At 41.3% G+C, this 20,465-nt stretch overlaps 2 protein-coding genes across 3 annotated transcripts in view; both read left to right on the top strand.

The window, feature by feature from the left end:
- LOC120455276 (integrin alpha-PS1) overlaps positions 1-20,465 on the top strand; it is a 44,783-nt gene that overhangs the window by 3,398 nt on the left and 20,920 nt on the right. The window lies entirely within an intron of this gene.
- Positions 235-19,997, top strand: LOC120455584. Its single transcript, XM_044006580.1, has 2 exons — positions 235-288; positions 19,216-19,997. The coding sequence occupies exons 1-2, from the start codon at positions 235-237 to the stop codon at positions 19,870-19,872; spliced, it is 711 nt and encodes a 236-aa protein (XP_043862515.1). The 3' UTR covers positions 19,873-19,997.

The raw sequence follows: 20,465 nt of genomic DNA, 5'->3' as shown, positions 1-20,465 counted from the left end.
GCCATGATCAAGGCCAAGTTTGGTAGGTGAGGTGAGGTGTCCATACATATATGAAAAGCCGCCGACTGCAATCAAAAAGCCATTTACACGTTCACTCGCACCACGATCCCTGGTCATGTGCATTGTAGCTGGCCCCGTCTCTTTCTCGCCCAGCATTGCCCTCTCTTTCGCTTGGACGTGCATGTCACGCGCTTTGTGGGGTCATCCGAATGGGGGAAGTATGTAAACCTGAACATGGAACTGAACCTGGTACTGAATCTGAACCTGAAACTGGAACTCTGTACTCCGGTTTAGCGGAACGTGAACATTATGGTTGGTATAAATTCGCTTGATTATCGTGCTATCTGCGTAGATAGTATGAACCTTTTATAAATTATTTCCATGCGGGAAAGCTAAAGTCTGCCCAACTAAGTAATACAATTTATACAAATTAAGAGTAAAAAAGAAAAAACAGCCTGAGTCACTTGTTTTTAGTAACGAATTCGCACGTATGAAAAGTGCAACCAAAAATCAATAGCCCTTCGCAAATTGCAAATGAGATGCATAATAATAAACATTGTGCTGTGGTGACCCCGTTCAGGAAAAAGTGGTGACCCAACCACATCGAATGCTCACTGTGACTTGCAACTGCAGCTTTATTTGCAAATGACGCACTTGAAATCGGAAGAAGCTGTAATCTGTGAACGGATGTGAGGAAATTGCTGATTTCGAAGGACGGGACGATCCATTTAATCGTTGCATTTCATTGCACTTCATTTTCCTGACCGATAACTACACTGATCGCAGACCTTGAATTTTCAGCTCGTTTTTGCTGTTTTAATTTTTTTTTTTTTTTTTTATAGCTTTGTTTGCACTTTTGCGATTGTCGCATATTTGTTTTATTAATGAGAGTGCAGTAAACGCAAAAGGTACATATGCAAATAATGTGACTCGCTTATCGCCGGGCCCATCTTCACTTTTTTATACTTTTTTTTTACGAGTATACACATGTATGGCACAATTATCACCCTCGATGATATAGTACAAATTGAGATACGCCGCTGGGATGGTCGATTAAGCTACATATATACATATAATTGCCTTCGTATACCCTTGCCGTGAATTTTGATTACTATTGTGGCATTCGCAATGCCATAAAGTGAGTATATACATATATTATACATATATGTATGTATATACTTTAAACAATGGGTATTTAAAGATGTCTTTAATTAATTACCTGCAAAAATTACCTTCGAAGTGATGCACTTTATGGCAAGACTCCATTTTACATATTGCTAACTTGTTAAAGTGGTTAGAAAATGGCATGAAATTGTAGCCTGATTTTAGGTCGCTTGTAAATCTTTGGGATTCGTGGCATCTCGTAGATGTTGTATCTCATGCTTGTCTTCTTCTGGTTCTTCAGCAAAACAACTCACTGCTCGTGTTTATGCCGCCAACATGTGTTGCCTGTTTGCGCCAAAATGTAGAGGAGAAAGAACTGAGTAGGAACTCAAAAAACTTTTCGCCGAAATGAGGTCAACAGACGCCAAACAGTCGCAAGAATGTGGCTGGGGGGTTGGTGGCTGGGGGTTGGGGTTTGGTTAATAGTGGTAGTTGGGTGGTTGGGTGGTGCTCAGTGGGGTGGGTTATCCACCGGGCTGGTCGACAGTTTATGGTTATCATTGTTGCGCTCTTACTCGCTGCTGGTGCGTGTGTTAGTTGCCAAATAGTTGGTAGTTCAGCAACAAAAAAAAATGAAGGGAAACCAACCCAAAAGTCCTCCACCCCGCTTTCTTCCCCCCAGTTTCCTAGTTTTCGACTCGTAAACAAATGAAGCCAAAAACGCGAAAACGCCAAGCGTCAAGCCAACAGAGTCAGTCGACAAGGAAATGGCCAAAAAACACTTGCTAAGGCAATGTAAGCTGGCAGACATGTGTGTATGCCATAAATATATGCGCACTGCTAACCACAGTGCGGGTCACACAAATACACGCTTCTTGTTTTAGAATTGTAAACTCCAAATAATTTTTTAAACTATATATACAACTATTTTGCAAGTAATTGGTATATGAAAAACTAAAATTAATAGGTGTGCTTAAAATTCGTTTATCTGCTTCCTACTTTCGTGACCGCTGGTGTACCATTGGCTGCTCTGCAGGAATCTTGGGGCATTAAGTGCCGACTTTTCTAAGGCTGCCGACGCAAAAAAAAAAAAAAAAGAAAGGAAAAGATGAGGGTGTGACTTTTGGCAGCCACGATCCATGAGAAAAGTTCACTTGTTCAAATTTAGCTAATCGAGTCAACAGTGAACTTTTGTAGCAAGTAATAATAATAATTTACTTGATTTAAAATCCTAATTAATAAACATAAAATTAGAGAAAATCCTAGAAATCCCTTCTGTAAATTCCTAAGATAAATTCCTTAGATTTTTGTCATACTGCGTGCCCACTGTGGCAGTGAAGCCAATGGAACGTTGAGCGGCCCATAAACATGCGTGAAAATTCAATTGATTTTCCGGGGAGCCGAAGGCGGCATAGTTGGCATGCGTATTTATAGAAAATAGAGGAAAAGCCTAATGCTGCACACGAAAATAACAAAAAAAAAAAAAAGAAGAAAAATTGGTTTTTTTTTTTGGTGTGGGAAACAAGAGGCTGGCCGATTCGGATTCGCATCGGAAAAGCGATCTGGGAACTGGGATTGCGAATGGGATTGCGATTTCACCCAGCTGTCGAGTGGCGAGATACAAGACGACGCAGATATTCAGATGCACAGATGCACAGATACTCAGATACCCAGATATTTAGATACACAGATACTCAGCTACACAGATACATTTGCGAATATATCCGAGGGACTTGCAACATAATTTCTGCCAGCAACTAATGAGACCCGAGGCCCCGAAAGTGTTGCCACAGCCTCAACTTCGCGGAGCTACGAAAAAAAGCGAAGAACGCGTGGGCGGCTCTTGATTTATTGCCAATTGGATGGCAGTCGCACAGAAGAATCGCGCACTGAAGAGCTGCGAAGATACTGGCCCCACTCGCAATCCCAAATCCGAATCAAAATCAAAGAAGAAAAAATTTTAAAAAAACCCCATGGCCGCGTGGGTTAACTGCAGGGAAAAAAACTAAACACGAAGTTGCAAAAAAAAAGGCAAGAAAATGGAAAAAAAAAAAATTGGAAAAAAAGAAAAAAAAAAGGCAAAAAATTGGAAAATAAAAAATAAGAAAAACGCTCACGATGATTTTGCGCATAGAAATCAAAGAGCCCACGCCTCGGGCTCTTTTTGGAAGTGGAGAGAAGTATCGGCCCACCAGAAGAACTTTGGCCACAGAAGAAGCTGGCGACCTCCGAAGAATCGTCTTCCCCTGTCTTCCCCTGTCTTCCCCCGTCTCTCACCGAGCAAACGATAAATCAATAAGCTCCGAAAATGTGGCAACCGCTTCCACTCTGCCACCGCTCGGCACTGCGGACAAATTGCCCACTGGGCTGGGCAACCGCAATCTCCTAATGACGTAGGATGGGCCACAGATCAGTGGGCTGCAGCGGAGGATCAGCGAAAGCCAAGCGACAGACAAAAAGGAGCGACAAAAGTTGGATAGTAACCAGAAGTATAGGGTAATAAACAAAAGTACAGGATAGTAAACAAAAGTACAGGGTAGTAAACAAGAGTATAGGCTAATGACCAAAGGAACGCTGCAGTTCCCAGACAAGATCTACAAAAGGGAAGTTTACACTTAAACTATATAGTATACCATATAGTATTTGTGCAGTAAAGAACACCAGATGAGTTCAATTAGATAACTGGGCTATCGATTGAAGTACATATATATGAAAGGTAGACCTCGACCCAGACGAGGTGGCAACCGCAGATCCGAGATCCGAGATCCGAGATCAGAGATCAGAGATCCCAATCCCCGATCATCGCACGCAGATGCAGATTCCCACTAACCCCATTGGTATCGCAGTCACATGGGTGAGATTTATGGAGCAAATACCGTGGTTACCCCTTTTATTTCGTCCCAACTCCCTGCCTTCCAATGCGATGCGATGTGATGCTTTCTGTTTGCCCCGCGGCTGAGCTGAGAATTGTGCGAATGGAACTCGTTACCAGGGCGGGGGGGAAAGAGAAAGAGACAGAGGGAGAGAAAGAGAAAGAGAAAGAAAGAGACAGAGGGAGAGAAAGAGAAAGAAAGAGGGAGGAGGAGAGCAAAGCAGGCCAGACAAAGCCGCAGATGGATCGAACCATTGCCAATAACCGTACCTGCCCCAGTCACCAAGCTACACTGAAGAAAATACGTATGTTTTTTTGATTGGCTATCAAATATTCAAATGTTACTATACCTTAGTAGTTAATGGGTAATAGCTTTGTTTAACTTGTTTCGGCGCTATTATTAATCATTATTGGTAATGAAGAGACTGAACTAGACCTTTTTGTTTTTTCCGGTGCATTGGCAGTAAGCCGAGACTTTGTTGGGATCGCTCTCCATCCCCATCTCCGCCACACATATAGCCACAATCCCCCTCCCCCCCCTGTGCAACACTACGCCCCTGTTAACCTTCCCGTCCAGCTCAATCCGGTCCAAGTGGCTTCTGCCCGCTTCTCTTGGCGGATCTGCGATCGTGTTGCTTGCTGTTTTGCTTGCTGTTGCTTGTTTCTAATGAAAACTGACGCCGTTCGGTTTCTTTTTCCCAACTCCAGTTGTTTTTTTTTTTTTTTTTTTTTTACTGTTTGCTGCTTTTTTTGGGGGGGTCTTTGCGTGCTGAGAGATCGCCTAGCGATCGGTTTTGTTTTTCTCAGATTTTTTCTTCTTTTTTTTATTTCACGGTGTTTTTTCGTTTTTTTTTCCTGTTTTTTTTTTTTTGGTATTTGGTTTTAACGATTTTGGCTGGCAGTTTGTTAAACATTTTGGGCCATTCGGGGTGAACCAAATGAAGATCGTATCGAGCCTTTGGGGGTTTAGCATCAACTGAAAACGCTGAGGAAATTGATCACTTCTGGTGTGATGGCAACTCTGCACGAGAGCGGTAACCTTCTTTCGCTGCAATCGGGGTCACCCTTGGCCTTATTTGTTCAGTCTACAAATTTTGGCTCTTAACTCTTAACAAAACTCTTAATTGAGATTTTTCTTGACCTTAACACTGCCATTTCAATGAAATTATTCGTGTGAAATTCGTTAAATGATCATTTTCTTAACAAAAATAAATAATTGCTCTTGAAATTATTCTATTTATGCAGTTGGCATATTTCAGAGTTGACACCAAGCATCGATCATTTGCACACTTCTAAATTGTTTGGTGTCATTTCCATGGACCCTTTGCAGTTCTTTGCGTCTTTTCACATTTTTTCTTAATTTTCCATGGTCTCTTTTTCGTTCACTGATTTATTTTCCTCTTTTCTTTGTGGACCATGCATTTTCCTGCCTTGATTGCAAGCTGTTTGCTCTTGGCATTTCAAGGCGTTTGGCTTCGCGCAATTTGGTTGCAACTGCCACGGAGTTTTCCACACACACACACACCACCTCCTTCTGCCACCAACCCCACTCAGCCCTTAATTTCCGCTGGGACTTTCCACATTTTCCCGATCTGCATCTCATCTCTTCACCGGTTCGTTTTTCACATGCTGCTGCGAGATTTTCGTGGCTCGTTTATTTATTATGATTATTTATTTTGTTTTACTTAGTTTGCGGCTGCCTGCCACAGATGTTGGCAGTTCATCAGCTGCGAAAAGGGGCGGTGGTCGGGAGGGGGCGGGGCACACACACACACACCTATATACATACATGTGTACACATGGGCTGAGGATTGATTAGATTTGTTCAGTTGAAGATTTCCCCGCTCTTTTCTTTCGAGTTCTCCTCTTCACACTGAAGAGTTCAACAAACGCTTGCCACGCCCCCAGTCGCCCACTTTTGGGACGTCTTTGTTTGCCTCCCCCCGCCCTGCGCCCATTTTCTGTTACAGAGAGAGAAATGGTTGGTTATATGAGGCTTTAAATAGTTTATTTCACTACAAGTAGCGCTGGTACCTTTTTCTTTAATTAAATGTTAGAGATTTTGTTGCAGAGATTTTTTCTGAATTCTCTTTAAGTTATTAAGTTATTTGGTCTCACAATTTGTGCTGCTGCATGTGGCATCGTTGGTGCAACGCTGCAAATGCAAATTCGCCGCAGTTCGACTGGCCACGCCCACCCGCCTTCGAAAAGCTGTGGCACGTGGGTGTTGCGGTGCCATGTTCGCTTGACGAATTTTGACTTTCCGACTTCGAGACATCGACTGCGACTTGGGTTTCAGTTTTTTTTTTTTCTTGGTCGGTAAAACCCAGCTGCAACTTTAGAGCGCAACACCCAGACTAATAGGCCCAGACTTTTGCGCCGCCTTGGGGCAACAACAACAAGCGACTCCAACTTCAACTTCAACTTCCACATCAACTGCAACTCCAACTTCATTTTCAACATCAACTTCTTCGACTGCGTGTGGGCGCCAATATCGAAAACTGAAAACTGAAAACTGCGATGGCGACACAACTCTTGATAAGAATAAACTAAACGAAACGAAACGAACACACAGATACTCGTACACATTGATGTTGACAAGCTTGCAGTGCGGCACTTTTACCAAAACACAACAACAATTATTGGAAACGAATGATAGACTCTCTTGAATACTCTTTAAAAATTATATAAATATTTGATATATTTAAATATATAAGATATATAGAGCTATCCAAACAGAAACTTTTTGGCTCCTTTTGGTTGTAATAATAGCAATAATAGTTAATAGTTTCTATTTTTGTATTCAACACAAATTGTTTATTTCATTAACTAAAAGACTGAAATTTCCAGTCCTTGTGCTCTGCATAAATAAAATCCAATTGCTTTAAAATAACACCATACCCTTTTGGCAGAGTAGCAGAACTTCAACCCGTTTCGTTGTTGTCGCCGTGTTTAATGCACTTGGGCTGCACTTTATGAGTTGTATTACTTGCAGTCCATAGACCTGCTTTTTCTCAGCATTTTCAGCGTTTTCTGCCTCTTAACATTTTCCACGACTTATTTGCTTTCCAGGTACGTTTATCTGACTGCGGAGTTGCAGTCATGGCACCAAACTGTCGTATCTGTGTGGGTCTCACAACTCCCCATGGGTTAATTGATAAGGTTATTGTTTTCACTTCTTGTGCCCTTTTTTTTTTGCCCACTCCATTTCGTAGGGCGTTTCTTTGAGTCCAGAAATTACTGGGGGGCGTTTTCCACGGGGGCGTCACTGCCACACAACCAGAAACCAAGAAAGTCAGAAATCCAAAAGACTTTATAACCAGAATGAGGTGCGTTTGAGCCAAAGGCGTTCACAGAGTTTTCCGGCAAAGTCATCGGCTTTTCGGCTGATTGATTGCCCTGATTGATATTTCCTCATTCTGAAAACGCCCCACAAGCGACACATATTTATTGGATTATTAATGTGTCATCCATATAATTAAAGAAAAAACTTTACATTAAATAAAAAATTTAACATAAGCCAAAAATATGGCAAATGTTTGGCCATCGAAATGCCTGGTGAAACGCATGGAAAATGTTAATAAAACTTTCATTATCCACATGATATTTAACATAATTTGATATAACCAAATGAAGTCGCCACGTCTGGCATTTTTGAGCGGATTCTGGGAGTCATCAAATTAACGAACCGTTGACGCCAGACATCATCAACTTTTTTGGATCTTTATTTTTTGTAAACCGATGCTGGAAAATCATTCTGGCGGAAAAGCGTCTTTCTCTTTCATTCCCAATTTTAATTTTTTTTTGAAAAAGTTTTATATATTTTCGTGTGGCCGGTAATTAAAAAGCGAATCACGTTTCGTTTTATGATTTCGTCGGCTTTTCTCGGCTCTTCGGGCGTGGGTAGCATTTGTTGCTTTCGTTTCTTGTGCAGTGAAAGTCTCCGATTAATCCCCCTTTTTTCCCGCTTTTCCACGCCGATCACATTTAGCCCATTTTCACTTCCGCTGGGGAAAAAGAGGAAAATCTCACAGTTAATTAATTCCCGAGTGCGCGAATCGCATGCAAAACGTTGAAAAAACGCACTCAAGCATATCGCAGCCACTGGATAAATTATGTCACATACTTACTGATCGTTTCTATATGGCCAATTAATTGGGGGAAAATTCGCGACTGGAATTGTTGCCACTAAACGGTTTCCCGTTTGGCCAATGAAAAATGGCTACTATGGCGAAAAGTCATCAAGTCATTATGATCGCCCATTTTGGCCACTCTTCGCCAGCTGTTGTCTAGTAACTTTTCTTTTTTAAACTGAATTCTCAATTTTGGCTCATTTTTGGCCTTCATTTTGCGATCTCTTCGCTTTAATGGGCCGTAAACACGATCTACACCATTCGCAATTTGGCAATGTTGATCCAATTAAGATGTGGTGGTTAAGTCCAGAGAAAGCGAACCAAATGACTGGATTTGTAAACCCATTTCAATTGAAGGTCTTTAAGTGGATTAGCTCAATTACATTTAACTGATGGATTGTTAAACAAATAACTTTATTCTTTAATTACTTTAACAGTAATTGCACTTATAAAATGGTTTGTCATTTATCCTGGCAAATACATTTTTTTTAAGCGGCTAACTTTCCTTTTCTCTCCACATATATTCCAATTTTTTTTTTAGCGGTCTGATTCATCCGTTTGGCAATTAAGGCGCTGGCAGCGGGTGGGCGTGGCACTTGGCACGACCCAATTACTGGCCACCACCCACACGGACACCCTGCTGATAGGAAAATAGAAAACAAAAAACAAAAAAGCAGAAAACAGAAAACAGTAAATAGAAAACTGAACAAAAACCAATTAATATTTCGCTCCATTCAAGTGCCGTGGCAAGCAATTTGCGCATTACGCATACGCCCGGTGGTACAGGATAAATGTTATTAAAACTTATTTGTTATTTGGCGCACAGAACTTGTTTGCTGCAAGCTGCTGAACTGCTACCTACGTAAAATTTCGTTTTTTTTCTTTTTTTTTTATTATTTTGTTGGCAGCTGCCTTGATGTTGCTGCTGCTGCAGTTGCATTATATGTATGTTAATATGTATGTATGTTGCTGCTGCGGCTTCCGTTTCATTGGCATTTTCAACGCTTCGTTGACGCTGACGTTGATTGCTAAAGCCGCAGGCGAAATCCCGATCGAGATCCTCAATTCCCAGCCCTGAAAACCCGATGCAGCCAGTGCCGCCCAGATTCCCCAGATCCGCAGATCCACAGATCCCAAGATCCATTTGCATGTGGCAGCAATTTGTGGCAGCCACACGAGAAATTCCAATCAAATTGGCGTCGTTTTTTTGAACCGCAGTGAACTCAGTGTGCTTGCAGTGTGCTCGCCAATGTGGCCCTGGCTAAAAGCAATTGTCTGTCATTTAGCCAGCACCTGTTGCTCTGCCGCCTTGATTGAGAACTTGTTGCAACTGCAGCAGCAACTGCAGCAGCAACTTTTCGCAGACGGGCGCGGCACATCAGCTGTCAGCAATTTGTTGTGATCAATTTATTAAAAGTCTCGCATCGAATCGGTTCGAAGGACGCTGGACTGGTCCTCGCTGGCAACTCGGCTGAGATAATCACAAAGCCGACTCATCTGCATAAATGGCCGTGCCATCGCCTCCGGACCACAGCCACCCATCCAGTTCCCGGAATTCGCAGCAATTGTGGCACCTTGCCCCGGAATTTGTCATTGTTGTGGCACTACAAGTACGCGCACTGCACAAAAGAAGCCAGTCGTAATTGTTTTTTAATTATTTTTTACGCAAAAAAACAGAAAAACGATTTTCGGCAAAAATTCCATATTTACGATAGCTATTTTTGGTATAACTTGGCTAAAAATGGTCAGAAAGCGAAAAGAATTACAGTTTTGTACTCCTAATTACCAATACTAACCAACCAAATCACTTTTTGACCGACTGTGTCAAAATAATTTTTGGCCAAATTTTCGCATTTTTTGTAAGGGGTAGCATCATCAGAATTTGCAAAAAATCGAAAAGAAATAGAATTTTTTGAAAACACAGTTCGATGGGAAATTTAATTACGAACTCAACGAGGTATGACATTCCATATTTGGACCACTATTTCGAATGCTGTGATCAAAATACTGATAATTATAGTAGCAAAAAAACAGAAAAACAATTTTCGGTAAAAAATCAATATTTATCATTGGTATTTCATGTTAATTATATTTAATCAATTTATTCATTTACAAGAGCGTACTTATGTAAAAAGGGGTGTTGTTCTTTAACAAAAACACATTATTAAAGCTTGCAAGATGGCCAGCACTCCCTGTTTTTGAGAGTGTACTCAGCTGAAGGAAAGCGAACTGATGGCCAAAACTGCATTTACATGTTCGCCAGGGTTGGGCCAAGAACACAAAACCCGTCTACAGGGTTCTCTTGAGGGAGCCGATTGGTTCCGAGATTGCAGATTGCAGATGGGAAATGGGAATTGGAGTTCGGAAAGCGGGGAGCTTAAGTGCTGGGGAGCTACGAGTGTCGGGCAACTGGGGACCAGTAAAACCTCTTCGATTTGCTCCCAGCACTTCAACTCACTCACTGCGATTTCTGTGGCTTATGCATATATGTTTGTATATACATATATATATGTATGTAGGTTTTATTTCGCTGCTGAGTAATTTTTGCTAGATATTTGCACCAGCTTACTCAGCAATGATATTCACATTGATGCAAAACTCAATTCTGAATAACTTTACGACCATCCAACCAAGAATTCCGGTGATAACACTAATTGCTTGTTTGTTTCATTTTTGTTTAATTTGTGTGTTTATTTTTTGTTTTTAATCAGTGCTTTCCTTTGAGTGATTCCACTCACATTCACAGCATTCCAAGTAGCCTCAGTTTTCAGTTTTCAGTTTTGCAGCTTGCAGCTCCCCGCTTTCCAATCACAACCTTCTCAATTCACAGCACGCTAATCACTTGGCCACATTTGCAGTCACAGTTGTCGGGGTCACCATCACCATCACCATCCCCATCACTATCACCTCCTGCCTGCCGTTACCCATCTCTCTGCCATCCATTTCCAGAGGAGAAATTAGCAAAGTGCTGGCAAATGATCCGGAGTTGGCTCCCGGAATCAGAAAACGCGAATGGGACACTTTGCAGATGGCCCATTCCAATGGGATGCGATGCGGATGCAAGTCATGAATGCCACCACATTCATGACCAGTAGTAGCACTCAGTCAGTAGTCAATATACCCCATGTAGTACCCAGTACACCAGCAAAGGGCTATCCGCAATTGATGCCACAGCTGCTGTTTCTGCAGATCACAGATCACAGATCACGATGGGCTGTCCGCTCACGCTAATGAATGCTGATGATGACGAAGTGCATGTCTGCCATCACTGCATACACCGCAAAAAAAAAAAAACTACAGTCTTATTACAAAAAGGGGTGCTATTACTATTAATTCAATATAATGCTAAGATATCATTTTTAGTTGATATACATTTATTTATTTTGGATTAGCATTGCATTTCTTATCTTGTTTGTGCAAAGTTGTGTGCATTTTTTTCGAGTGATCAGTTGATGTGAGATGGAAATATGGATGGGGACTTGTCCGTCCGGCTGATGTTTTTGCGTGCCGCAATTTCAATTTGTTTGGCCACTTGATGGGCTTTCCTGCCCCCGAAAACCGAAGATCACCATCGCCATCATCATTCGCATTTTCCCCCGTCGGTCTTTCACTTTTGAGGCTGAAGACTGGAGACTTCAGACTTGTGGCTTGTGGTTTGAGTTTTGCGATCTGCAGAGCGACTTGCGCAAGCATTTTGCTTTATTGGATGGATGCCGACCTCTTGAATGGCTCGCTATGGGGCTCCCCAATCCCCCCTCCCCCTTTAGTTCCCCTGAAACCTCGATTTCCCCCCTTGTTTTCCACCGTTCGCCTTGACAGCTTGCACTTGAACTAAAATGCCTCAAACTCGCTGCTGCCGTTTATTCATTTCTTATATTTTTTTTTCTCTGATTTTTTTTCGTGTTGACAACACACAAATGGAAAGTACAAATAGAAACCGAGCACCGTGCATCTTGTTTTTTTTCGTATTTGTATTTTACTAACGGATTTCTGCCTGCTTGGCTGCATTTCAGTGGCTTAGCCTTGAAAAGCATGAGTATCTACGTATCTACGTATCTATGTATCTACGTATCTACGTATCTTGGTGTCTTCTCCATTCGACATACATATTCGATTTGGAGCTGACTGTAAACGGAAATGCATCAAGCCATTTTCTCACCTCGTTTTCTATTTTTTTTTTTTTTTTTTTTTTCTCGACTGCATCTGGGCAACTGGAATCATCGTTTGGCCGGCTTTTTATCTGGCTGAGTTGTCACTCTGTGGTTATTGCTCCAAGTATACTCACTCCTCTCGCACTCACCTGTCCATCAAGGCTTATCTTTGTTTGGGAATAGTCGAGAGTTATGGCTCCATTTACCTGCTGATAAATCCCGGCTATCAAGGCTACAAAATGCACAAGGAAAAATATGTGTAATACAGTTTCTACAGAGAATAATTGTGTTTTCAGCCAAAGTTCTGTTTTTGGAAAAGTCTTAATTATATTTTTATTATAACTTTCAGAGGTAACTATAAGGAAATACTTGCAAATCGCAGACCTTATAATAATTTCGTACCCTTTCTTCTCCTTCGACGAGAGTTTCTTCTTCCACTCCACAAAGTCCAGATCCTCATTTTTATGTATCTGCCCTGTTTTTTGATTTCCAGTTTCAGTTTCTTTGGTTATTCTTGTATCTTTTTTCTCGCCTTTGGGCGTTGCACCTTCTTTAGCTTTGCTTTGCTCATTCTACTTCTTCTGCAGTTTTTTCATATGTTTTTTTTTTTGAAAATTTTAACATGCGACTGGCATTCCATTCCTTTCATAATTTTTTTTACAAATTTTAAGGCGCATTCAAGGTCGTCCAAACACAAAAAATATGTGAAAGTGAGGTATAGAATTAATTGGCGGGCGTGATAAGTCGAAAATGGTCTGGTTTTTGGTTTTCAGTTCTGGATTCCGCCCCTCATTTCGTGTTGGCCTTTTAAACGCCCCCTTTTGCTGTACATGCTGTATAATGTATTGTTTTTCGGTTGCCCAGCCAGCTGTGCGAAAATCAACTGACCAACTGACCAAAATCGCTGCAGGCTACTGTTTCATTTTCCTTTTGTTTGCGCCCAATCGAGGGGAAAATCCATCTGAAAGGGGGAAAACCCATAAGGGAGGGGGGCGCGGAGCGGGGAGGTAAATCTATGACACACAGACGGAAGCGTCAACATCCATTAGCCACAGGCCAATGAGCCAATGAGCCAATTAGCCAACTGCGAGCCATTCAACTGCCACCCCCAAAGATCGATGGAAAAGCACTCGAGTCTCGGGCACAAAATGCAACTCCCCAACTACGCCCGCAAAATGTGCACTGCGAGAAATTGGTATGTGCTAAGCGTGGTTTTCTAGAATTACTGTTTATAGCTAAGCACCAATACAAACAAGCCCCATAACTTTTGCCGCTTAAGAAAGTTGAATTCCTAGCTCAATTGTTGTGATCCTTGTTAATGAAATTTACAAAAAGTAACGTAAAAAATGCCAAAAATAATGTAAAAAATTTCAAAAAATAAATATCTCCAGATTTGAATGCAAATCAATTGGGAATTTGATTACGAGCTTAACGAGGTATGGCATTCCGTTTTTGAACCATTTATTTCCAAAGTTTTAGCCAAAAAACCGATTTTTTTTTTCCGAAAATTAAGAAAAACATCTTATGTTAAAAATTTTCTATTTAAAATGGTTTTTTTTTCGGTTGATTTCTATCACTCCATGCCAGATGTACACATTACACATAACCTTTAAGAGAACAAGGACTTTTCTCTCTGTGTCGCGTTAGGCTGAGATGTCATCACTTTCGCTGTCGCCCAAAAGGAAAATCTGGCTGCCAATTAAGCGAGGGGCGGAAAAGGGGTACGCGGTTTTTCCGACTGTTTTCGAACCTTAGATGGTCAGCTTTAATTAGCAGCCGGCGACAATCGAATCGCTGCGAATCGAATCGCTGCGAATCAAATCGAATGGAATCGATTCGGATCGAATGGATACATGGATCGCAATGGATCGATCGCTTGCGCAGTTATTTCATCAATGACATTTAAGGCTTCATTAAAAGTCCTGCAAACGGGCGTGACCTTATTTGGGAAGCATAGTGACAGGGGGGGAAGGAGGGGGGAGGGGGTTGGATGGCACAGGAATCGAAGGGATATATGCACTGTACATGTATGTATGTAGCTGTATAAATGGAGGATCTCTAAGGCCGCCGCATAAATTTCATTTGATTGGACTTCGCTAACGAGCTCAGCGATGGTCACGTGATTTATGTCGTTTTTGCAGAACTTAAATGATAAATAAACAAATAAAAAAAAAAAACCCCACTCTTTTTACCATCTGATCCAGTTGGCGTATCTTATCATTGCTTGTTATGTATATTTACCATTATCTTGACTGGAATCAGGACAAATGTGATTCAGCCGCGTGCGTGATAAAATTTCTGCATCAGTTAAAAATAGAACATTCTATCTGTTATGGAATGTAATGAAATAAATATGTTTTTCCAATTTTTGCGACTGATTCTTCGTTATGCAGGAAGTTAAAAACATTTCTTATCTGTGACGCATATAATAATTAATACATTTATTTTGAACTTATCATATGTTATTTATAAATTAATGCTCGGCTCGTGTTCTCCATTTTATTGTTTGATTTTGGTTTTAATTGAAGCCTTTAATTATGATTAATTATATATCAAGTTTAACATCAAGGTCAGTGTTCAGATATCACCCAAATATATAATATAAACTTTAGAGATTTTTTGGTAACACTTTCGAAAACCTAAAACAGATCGTGTCACGACCTTTTGGTACCATCCCAAGGGACCAAAATTCAGCTAAGCATCTTGTGGGCATCGCGATCCCCTTTGGAATCTCCTTAGCCGCCGCCTGTGGCAGCACCATTAAAAATGCAAGTTGCTCGGCCAGTTGGCGGCGATGGGCTGTTGGCCAAGGAGCTCTTGTGACTTGGCCACGTTTCGTTAGCCCGTTTCGCTTTTACTTAACATTTGAAGCCTTTGCGCCGCTAATTGGCTGAAAATACCAAAAATGGCAATGCATAACGACTCCGCTGGCAGAAGGAGCAAAGGGGATTACGTGGTGGGCATTCGGGTAGTGGTATGCTGCGTTATGTGCATCGCAATCGCTGGCGGGGATGCTGATGGTCCATGGTCTATGGTCTTTGCACTTCGTTGGACATGGCAGTTGATAGTTGGTGCTACGAGTCGATATCCAGGCTACAGTTGATCCTACAAGCCAATAACTAGTGCATTGTTGATCCTACAAGCCTATAACTAGTGCATAGTTGGTCCCACAAGCCGAAAACTAATGGGTAGTTGGTCCCACAAGCCGAATGATGAGTAATTTTTAAGAATAGCTGGTTCCAAAAAAAAGTGTAATCCCATATTAACATGGAATTCTTTAGAGGCAATTAAAATCCATTGAATATGGAAACCCATTCTTCAATTGTGTAATGGCATATACGTTCCTATTGTTCAGCTAACTTTATAATTTCCCAAGAGTAAAGCAGGGATATATAGGCAATATCTCATTTTATTTTTACACAATTTGCATGCGTGATAAGGGCTGTCAGCGATACGAGTGTGTAAGCCATCCCCAGGGAGCTGCAGTTCTTTAATGAGCCAGCGTATTGTGTATCTGCAAAGGGGTTTTGGGTTTTTATCCGCTCCTAATTGACAGGCAGCATTTTGCAGTGGGCGTTACGCTGTTTGTGGCATAAATAAATATTATTTATTCGCCCTTATCGATTGCGTGGGCAGCTAGCCACCAAAAGCCAACCAAAAAGCGTGGGTGCAAAGCTCAAGCTAACTCAAGCCATACTATAATCCCTTTAGGAAAAAAAAAATAAAACCCAAAACTGGCGAATCGCGGGGCGTGCATCTGTGGCATGCAACTTTGGATCAGCGATGTGCGAGCATCAGTGTTGCCGCAAAAAGTGCCACTCTTCGATGGTATTTTATTGTTATTGACATATTTCATTACCATTATCAACAGCGCTATCTTATCCCAGACCAAGATATCGAGCCCTATAAAGAGCAATATCTTTAGATATGGCCACATTCCATTAAGCACATGAAACCATGTTCAGAGTCCATTACAAAAATGTATGCTTTACTCCAGCTATAAAGCAGCCAAGTGATCAACACTTTCAGGACTTTGGCGCTCTTCCTTTCTTTCCCTTTAAATTTGAATTTAAATTAGCCGCTGCTGCGAAGAAAAGCAAAGCTGGCAAAATGCGAAAAAAGGGGTTAAGAGTGGGTTAAGATTTGCATTCACTTTGGTTAGCTGGCTTTGTAGCACTGTAGAATTCTACTTACCAAACGTTAAATATTAATTGAGCATTTTTACCCTCTTTTTTCTTTCCAGGTATGTACTGCTTAACCCATTAGCTGCAGCTGTGATTAATTAAGCCACAAAATGCTGGGATATCTTTTCATTGTGAGTGCCACAACAATGCAGTGAATGACAAACAAACCAGACTCCACTGACAGTTTGCATTTAAATGTCAATCAGGGCCACACAAAATACGCACAAAGGGGCAAATAAAAGGGTAAAAAACTGACAGAAACGTGGACAATTTGAAGACATGTGATTTTCGAGTGCGGGTGGTGCTGTATTTTTAATGGTTTCTATGGTTTTGATAGTTTTGCTTTGGTGGTGGTTTCATTAAGTCAGCCGCCTAATGCGATTTAGACAAATAAATTCATCAACACTTCCGCTGACAACTGGCAGATGAGGCAGCCACACAGCAGCAACTACTGCAAATCCAGCTGCAACATAAATTGCAACTGCAACAGCTGCACACGAAAAATATTCACAGTCTAGAGTCAAAAAATAAATTAAATACTTGCTTATAGCGCAGAAATATTTACTAGGATTTGAGAACTGAAACTAAATAATATTTTTAGTGGCTTGTTTACTCAGACAAAGACTGTATAGAAATACATTTTACCATGCATGTAGTAAACATAACGCATTTGTTCTCAGTGTTCAACTGCTGCAAAATGTTAACAACGGCAGCAACAGCCAAACGCATTTGAAATTCAAATTTGAGCACATTTAACGAGCATTCGCTTGGACAGCAAAGCAGTTGTAGTTGCGTTTGAGTGGTTTTAGTTGACTGTTTGCTTGCTATCTGAGGGGGTGGTTTCCCCCAGGGGGGAGGAGGTGGGGTCTAGTTGAGCGGGTGGTGCAGTGGATTAGCAGCAGCCAGCGTTGTGGCTGTTGGCCTGCCATGTCGACGCTCATCAGGCTGACAGCTCTGGCAGAGCGATAAATTTGCCAGGCACCCAGGCTTCCAGGCAACCACCGCAGCAAATAACTGCAAAACACTGCACCACTGAGCCACTGCACCACTGCACCACTGCACCATTGCACCATTGCACCACTGAGCCACCCATGGCAAAGCGGAGCCATTCTGCACCACAGTGCTCAAGTTCTCGGGAAGTTCTCGGCGACCAGAGAATACACAAAGTTAATTGAGCATGCAACCAGATCAGATTCCTGATTCGCCTGTAACAGTGACAGAAAAAAAGTATTGCAACAAACACATATTTGCTTGAAACTATACCATACATTATTATTTTATAGTTTATAAGAAATTCTTATATTATACTTGATTTTTAATTCTTAATTTATTGTAAATGCATACATATGCTAGCAAGTTTGTTTTAAGTTCTATTATACATATGTACATTCTTCATGTTTCTAAAAGTATCTGAGTATCTGAAAGCTGGATTATGAAAATCAACTTTCAATTCTGATTTTACTCTTATTCAGAACTGAAAAATCATATTTTCTAGATACTTTTATTTTTCACTGCTGATTTTTAGACGTTTCTTGTGATCCGTGTAAGTTATTTATTCGCAGAGTCAACAGAAATGCATACGGCAACGTGACAATGTGCGAGGGCGCGAGAGAGAGGGAGTGATAGAGCAAGAGAGAGAGAGGGAGCTAGAGTGAGAGAGAGAGAGAGAGAGAGAGAGAAAGATATTTGAATAACTGAGGGCGCGAATGGGAATGGCTGTTTTCGAGCATTCCAGTATTTCAATATCCCTGTGGGCGATTCTCAGATATGCCAGGCGATGCGATGCACAGTCACCCATAAAAGTCAACGGACCTAATGAACTTGCAAATTCTTATGACTGCTTGTGTGGGGCTGTGTCGGAATATCGCATTGACTTCCTGGGCTGGCGAATTTGTAAGAATTCGCTTTGATTCAAAGATTCAAAGCTTATCGCAGTTCAAATGTGACATTTTAATAGCTTTTTCAGAAATTTTCCAAGCTATGAATGCAACTTTTTTGTTCGCCAACATTTCAAACAGTACCCAATGGATGTTCCTTCACTGTATTTGTAATTTTAAAATTTTGAATCAAATCACTGCTTTTGGCTGCCCACCAAATGAAGGGCAACTTTGAAGGTTTTTGTAAACCAACTGAAAAACCATCGAAATCGAAACGAAACGAATTCAAAATTGATTGCCTCCTCCGGATGCGATGAATTTCCAATGATCGCAGCAATAATAAACGAAGAGAGCCCCCCAAAAATAAACAACAACTCCGAATGCCCATTGTAATAAGTGCACTTGAGTATGCCGTCCATAAAATGAGGCGATACGGTTTAGAGTTCAATCGCGATGGACATAACAATTATGATTACTACAGATCCAGTGGAATTATGTATTCGTTCCCATTTCACCCACTGATAGTGGCTATCTGAAAAAAACTGAAACAAAATTGTTCATGCCGCATGGCCCCCAAATGTTTGACCCACTTACAGTATAGACAACGGGGCATAGTAGAATCGGAAGTATCTGGGATGCTATATACTGTATCTATATACTCAACATATGTTGCCCCCAAATTCGATTTACCAGATTGCCTACTACATAAGGGAATTACTATTAAATTTTACTATGCTTATGAAAAGAAATATTTAAATTATTCGTGGCACATTATCGAGAAAAATAACACATTTCTGCCAGTGGTTCTCTTATTTGTTTGAGGTTGAGTTTTTTTTTTGTTTGCACAGCTGGCAACTCTCAGAGGAACTTCACCTTCCCACTTCCTCTTGATAGTGTTTTGGGTTTTTGTTTTCTCTTTTTGGCATTTCCGATAAGAAAGTATCGAAAGTATATCTTGAAAAACCAATTTTTTGGCAGGCTAAAAATGAGTTTCTGTTTCGTTTTGATAACGTAACTCAGAACTCCGAGAAAAGTCAATCCGAAATAGGAGTTAGTATAACCAATCCAATCATGATCGAGGAAAGTCAGAGTCAAACAGAAAGTGAGAGCGATGAGGCGCCGAAACCGGAACCGGAAAAGGAACAGGAACAGAAACCGGAGGAGGAACAGGAACAAGAACCGGATGTGGAGCAGGCCAGGATCAGGGAATCCGCGGAGGATCTGAGCAACAACGAGTGGCTGAGTCTGCATGGATATCCACCTGGCAGCGCTGAACAATTGCTGGCCATTTTCCGGCGCTTCTGTTCAATAATTTCGCATCGCAAGAGTAAGCATGGTCTGGAGCTGAGATTCGCATCCGAGGAGCGTCTGCAGCTGGGCGTTCTGATGGCCAAGCGTCTGGTGGTGGGCAACATGCAGATCAACTGGCATATCGGCCGCCTGGAGGATGATCCATCCATTAATCCCGATCCATCCAGAGAGCGCAGTACGGCCAGTGAACTTGGCGTTTTGGGTAAATTGCGCAGGGCATTCGCCAACTACTTTCGCTAACTCTACCAATGCACAATGTATCTTGTACTTTTAAAGCAGTAAAACAGCTTATTGGCAATCTTATTGGCTATACAAATGTTGGGGATTATTAAAATATAAATCTTAAATCGTATAATTAGCAAGTACCACGATAATTGCCTTGAAAAATCTAGATATTACACAATAGGGGTCCTTGGGGAAATTGTTCCCTGTGGTGAAATGAAAACGCGTCCCTTAGCAATCGCCATTCAAGGGCAGTGAAAATTGAATGTGATTTCCACCCACATAATCCATTTAATTAAGTGCGACTAAAAGTCAACATAAAGTGCCAGGCATTCAATATGGAAATTTAAAACCCAGACCCAAAACAAGTTGCTGATCACATAAAAGTCTTGAATATCCAATAAAACACAGCAAAACCCAACCCAACCACCCACCCCCTCTGCTGGCGCCCACATGAGGCCGAAAATGAAATGAAAATTTTGTGAGAGAGCTGAAAAAAAAAGAGGAAGAAGTATAATAATAAAAACCGCCATAAATAATATGCTCATATTGCGGACTCTTCAATTAAAACTCATTAACATAATGGCCTAAAACAGCACTCGACTAACTGC

This window comes from Drosophila santomea, chromosome X (assembly GCF_016746245.2).
Source record: "Drosophila santomea strain STO CAGO 1482 chromosome X, Prin_Dsan_1.1, whole genome shotgun sequence".
In the NCBI taxonomy this organism is placed as follows: domain Eukaryota; kingdom Metazoa; phylum Arthropoda; class Insecta; order Diptera; family Drosophilidae; genus Drosophila; species Drosophila santomea.
This window is presented reverse-complemented; position numbering and strand designations above follow the sequence as displayed.

What these genes read in the sequence shown, in the direction of transcription:
- LOC120455584 (XM_044006580.1), top strand. Translation starts at nt 235, where the DNA reads ATGGAACTGAACCTGGTACTGAATCTGAACCTGAAACTGGAACTCTGT. An exon ending in AACTGGAACTCTGTACTCCG is followed by an intron (nt 289 to 19,215) that starts GTTTAGCGGAAC and finishes TCCTCTTGATAG; the next exon opens with TGTTTTGGGTTTTTGTTTTC.